This window comes from Octodon degus, unplaced genomic scaffold, assembly GCF_000260255.1.
Source record: "Octodon degus isolate 3935 unplaced genomic scaffold, OctDeg1.0 scaffold00017, whole genome shotgun sequence".
In the NCBI taxonomy this organism is placed as follows: Eukaryota; Metazoa; Chordata; class Mammalia; order Rodentia; family Octodontidae; genus Octodon; species Octodon degus.
In genome coordinates this window covers 8,938,209-8,943,407 of record NW_004524593.1, presented here as the reverse complement: position 1 = coordinate 8,943,407, position 5,199 = coordinate 8,938,209, and the positions used below count along the sequence as shown (strand labels likewise).

The 5,199-nt window shown below is 39.5% G+C and overlaps 1 protein-coding gene across 1 annotated transcript in view; it reads right to left on the bottom strand.

The window, feature by feature from the left end:
• Window positions 1–610: 610 nt before the first annotated feature.
• Window positions 611–5,199, bottom strand: part of LOC101592744 (kinesin-like protein KIF28P) — an 86,630-nt gene continuing 82,041 nt past the window's right edge. The window contains exons 20-21 of the mRNA XM_023710190.1: window positions 2,259–2,278; window positions 611–796 (exon numbers count right to left, since the gene is read on the bottom strand). Coding sequence (XP_023565958.1) covers window positions 611–796; window positions 2,259–2,278 — 206 coding nt within the window. The remainder of the gene's footprint in view (window positions 797–2,258; window positions 2,279–5,199) is intronic.

The following is a 5,199-nucleotide window of genomic DNA, read 5'->3' as shown; positions in this document are numbered from 1 at the left end:
GGTAGGCATGTAAAAACACTGTGGTGTATCTTCATCCCCCTTGTTCACCATCTAACTTCTGGCTTTTCCGCAGAGTCAAAATGACCATGATGAAAGTAAACATTGTGAGTCAATTCAAGACATCAGAGCAGCCACAACACTGAAAGTAAATTTTAATGGTAAATGCTTACTGATCACATGGGTGTGCAAGGTTGCTGTACAGTGGTACTTTGGATCACAAGCAATTTGTTCCACAATTCTGGAGAAGATGGCCACATTCATGTTTGTGTGAGGAAGGTGGCTGTGTTTGTGTTTGTGACCCAATGTAGAATTGGCAAACAAGTAAAATGTTGCCAATGCTTCTTTGTGAACCAAATTGCTCACAGAACAGAAAAGACAGGCTTAGACAGTGGAAGTCAGTTGCTCCAAATCTTCAGATTGATAAATGAGGGACTTAACCAGGATTTAACTGTGGACTGTGATTCCAGGGCTCAGTCTGCTAACCATTTGACTCCAGCCTCACATTTCACCTTCATGGCAGGAGCATTGTTTCCATTAAAAATGGAAGAACTAGGTTAAGTGTGTGGATTAAGTCCCATCATCTACACAGATGGTCGTTACCACTCAGCGCTCAAGTGTTTGCAGGCTTCACCTGATGCACTCTCACTGTTTGACTTGCAGTAAATATTCTCTTCTTTTTCACTATGAGAGCAATGTCATTTTTCAGTTTCCACAGGCTGCTTTCAAATAGGTCCCCAAAGTCCTTTAACATCTCTGATTGTTGGTGTACGAAAGGCCGAAGCATTTGATCATCTTCCTAAAAAATAAGTGAAAGGAAAAATGATAATAGCAGGCCTCATCTCATTGGAGTGAGAAATGTATTGTGAAGTGGGGTGTGCTGTAAGTTTTCCTTTTTGTCTAGAAAACTGTACTTAGAAGTGGCTGGTAGCATTAGTTACATAGGAGCAACCTGGTTTCTAGAAGACTGCCTGGATGCCAGAAACTGATGAAATAATCCAAATGCTTCAGACTCAGTGTTGCATATTCTTTCAGTACTACCAAAGTTCTCAGGTTTGCAGAGGAAGTCAGGAGAGTGGGTTCTCTGATGTATTCCTCACCCCATGAAAATAGGTTACTCCAAGAGGAGAATTGCTGCTGGTCAGGGGCCACTTGGAGAACCTCTCCCTGAGGGTACTGCAGCCTAATTCTCCACAGAACCAATGGAGAAGGGAGTTGAATTGCAGGGTCCTAGGTATAGTATTTTCAATCTATATTGGGTAAGTACTCAACAGTTTTTAAGTGGTTGTACTGATAATATACCTGTAGCTGTGTATGAGAGTTTCCATTGTTTTATATCTTCTCCAAGTGTTTGTTGTTTTTTGTTTTTTTTTTCAAATTGTTTGTCTTCAGTATTGGGGATCAAACTCAAGACCTTGAGCTTGCCAGGCAGGCACTTATGCCACTAAGCTATATCCCTGGCCCCTCCAATTCTTTTTTTTTTTTAAAAAAAAAAAAAAAAAAAAAAAAAAATGTTCTTTATTATCTAGTCCTTTACATTCACTTTTTAAAATTTCTTTTATGTATTCATTTGGTACAGGGTATTGCTACGCAGCTCAGACTCATAGTGATCCTCCTGTCTCAGCCTCCCCAGCACTGGGATTACAGGCATGCGCCACCACACCTGGTTTTGTTGGCTGGCTCAGCACAAGGCCGACACGGCATGGGGATCAAACCCAGCTCCTTGCACTTGCCAGGCAAGGTGCTTATACCGCCGCGCTATCTCCAAGGCTGAACATTCAGTTTTAAATCATTAAATGAAAAATTTATATATATTTTCCAATCCTTAAATTTTTAATTCAAAGTATATTTAATTGCATACTGAGTATATATATATATATATATGCAACAATAATTTTTTACGACACTCCCTACAGATATTTGTGCAATTCACACAATACAGAAAGGCATCAGTGAGAATTGAGATACACGTGCAAAAAGAACAGGAAGTAAGTAATAATCAGTGATCCTTAATTTAAATGAAACAGAAGCTTATGGTCTAATTTCTAACTTAAAAGGTATAAATGCAGTTAATTATATTTTATGCAATTTTTCAGCCTTCAGTATTACTTTATAATAAAGCTAATTTCATTTATTCAGCAAATAGACTTTAGAAAAATAATCTGTGCTGTTTTCTGAATTCAAAATTCCGTATCAAAATTCCTTTTATAAAGTTGTTTAACATAACAGATAACACACCAACGTAATACACAGGCTCTGACCAATGTACAGAATTCCCCAGCTGTAATGAGAAAAGAATATCAATGTCGCGGGTTAATCATAGGACCAAAAGTAATTTGGACAGTGCGTATCATGAGCAGTTTTCACTAGTTTCACAGCAAATTTTACCATAAAGACATTCATTGACTGACTGAGATGCACACAGGTATTTATTGACAAATTAATGAGTGGGTACCCAAACCCAAAGAACTCAGTTCATCCCACAGGCTAGTCAAAACACCCCTTTCTCTGCCAGCTTGTTTAAATGCTAATCTTAAATCATAGCAGATACTTGTAAGAACTAATAAAACCTGAAGCTTGCTAAATGGTCTCATTGAGGCACTTCTCTATGAACACTACTACTGACATTTACTATAAGTGGCGATTTCCCTGAATTATCCTGTTAATCACTTAGACTTAGTCATTCACTTGGACGTTATCACCGTCTCTGGTACAGCATCCCGAAAGTAGTTCTTTCCTGCCTGTGGAAAGTGTAACCATGCTTCTCTAGTTCTTCTTTTCTTTTCTTTCTTTCTTTTTTTTTTTCTTTTTGTACCAGGGATCAAACCTTGCGCTTGCTAGGCAGGTGCCTATGCTGCTGAGCTATCCTCCCAGCCCATTCTCCAAGTCTTGGTGTTGCCACTTTTTAATTTTTGCCCATATGAATGGCTTATAATGATGTCTCATTGTATTTCCCAAATTATTCATGAACTTAAGCACGTTTTCTTATATCTGTTGCCTTTTTTTGATTGTTTCATTTGTAAAGTTCCTGTTCATACCACTTGAGCAGTTTTTTCTGTTGGGTTGTCTAGCTCTGTTTTCCATTGATAGTTCTTTATTTAGATATCAGTTTATCATATGGTAAATGTGTTGCAAATAATTTTCTCCATCCCTTTTGGCACTCATTTTGATGTCTTTTGATGGATCAGAGTTCACAGTTTTTATGTGGGTGGATTTCTTTTCTGAAAGTTAGTTTTTGTTATTGTTTTTTTTTTTTGTTTTGTTTTTTGTTTTTTTTTGTCATGTATTAGAAGCCTTTTCCACTGTGAGGTCACGAAGACAGTCTCGTAAAATACCTTCTAAAAGTGATAGAGTTTGCCAGATGTGGTGGAGCAGGCCTGTAATCCCAGTACTCAGGAGACTGGACTGCAAATAGGACATAGTTCAAGACCAGCCTAAACTATATAGCAAGACTCTGAGAACAGAACCAGAAAAAAGTGTTAGTGTTGTCTTTCATGCATAGTTCTTTAATTCTCATGTAAAATTGATTTCTAAATATATAGCTTTAGAATTGAATTTAGTTTCACTTTCCCCATGTCAGCTTTCTGTTATTGTGACAAATGCCTGAGTTAAACAATTTAGGAGGATAAAAGGCTTATTTTTGTCGCATCGCTTTGGACCCACTGCAACACTGTACATCATGGTGGCAGGAGTGCATGGCCGAGCAAGACTGTTCACCTCGTGGTGACCAGAAAGAGGGAGGACGCAGGGCAGTGTAGAGAGAGACATTTCCACTGCTGACACATTTCCACTCTATGGAAACATCCACATTGCCACACACCTCTGCTCCACTTTGGTCACATCAAGTCTCTAGTCCAGAACGATCTATTTCTTGGCTTTATATTCTTTTTCCTCATTGTCTATAGATGGGTCAGTACCTTAAAATAAGTTGATAGCAAGCAGGACAAGTCCTTCTGCCATGTTCTTCCATCCTGATCTTTGCTTTTGCAATTTCATGTGAACTATTGGGCATTTGGTCAGTTTCCATTTCATTTGCTTAGAATGCCCCTGAATCCTGGGGAGAAGTGTCAGATTCACCATAGCAAATCTTCCAAGCCATGGAAACATGGCATATTTCTCTATTGTGGAGGCGTCTCCTTTAACATCTCTCAGACAAGTTTTAAAGTTTCTTTCATAGAAGTCCTGCATATTTTATGTTTTAAGTATTTCATATATTTGATACAATGATCATTGGCATATTTTATTTAAAATGATTTTTACTGCGATTGTAGTCACATGCAGTTAACTTTTGTATATTTAGTACAGGATCTACAGGGTCTCGCTATACAGATCGGATTCTTCCCACTGCCCTGCGTCCCCCCCTCTTCTTGGTCACCACGAGGTGAATAGTCTTCCTTGGCCTTGCACTCCTGCCACCATGATGTACAGTGCCCCAGCGGGTCCAAAGCAGTGAGACAAAACAGACTCCTGTTTTTTAGCCTTCCAAGTGCTGGGATTACAGGCATGCACCACCATGCCCAGTCTCATTTGCCGTCTCAGCACACCCCGGGGCAGGGCCAGCATGGAACAATTAACTTTTAAATATTGATTTTTAATCCAAAGCTTTGTAAATCTGTTAATGTATATATAAACTCTCCTAGATCCCCAAGTACATGCGTATGTCCTCTGGGACACGCTGTGGTGGGCGCCGAGCAGTGCAGTGCAGCTGGGGCGCACGCTGCAGAGCTTCACTGGCTGGCTGGGATCAAGGCCCTGCAGTTTGCTAAGAACACGCACTCTTAGGCAAGTTCACCAACCCCACCTGGGCCTTCCACCCACTGACTGTGAAATAGGATCCATATAGTGCCTACCTCAGGGTGGTTGTGAGACTTGAGTCACTAAATGTAATGTGCTTAGTGTTAGGTATCCATAGGACATCACTGAAATTCCTTTTTTCCCTTCCCAGTCCTTCCATTTCTATGTCTTGTCCTGCTACACTGGATAGAACCTAAAGTGCTTGGCCAGTATCCCTAAGGTTTTCCTCATGTGAAAAAAACCTTTTCAGTCATTTAGTGTTGAGCAGTATGTTTGCTGTTTGCCTAAGATTGTCCTTATCAGATTGAAGAATGTCTATTTTATTTTTAGTTTGCCTATTTTTTGCACATGTTGCTCTGTATACTTTTTGACATAGTCAGACTTTTTCTCCTGTAAATGTCTCACTTT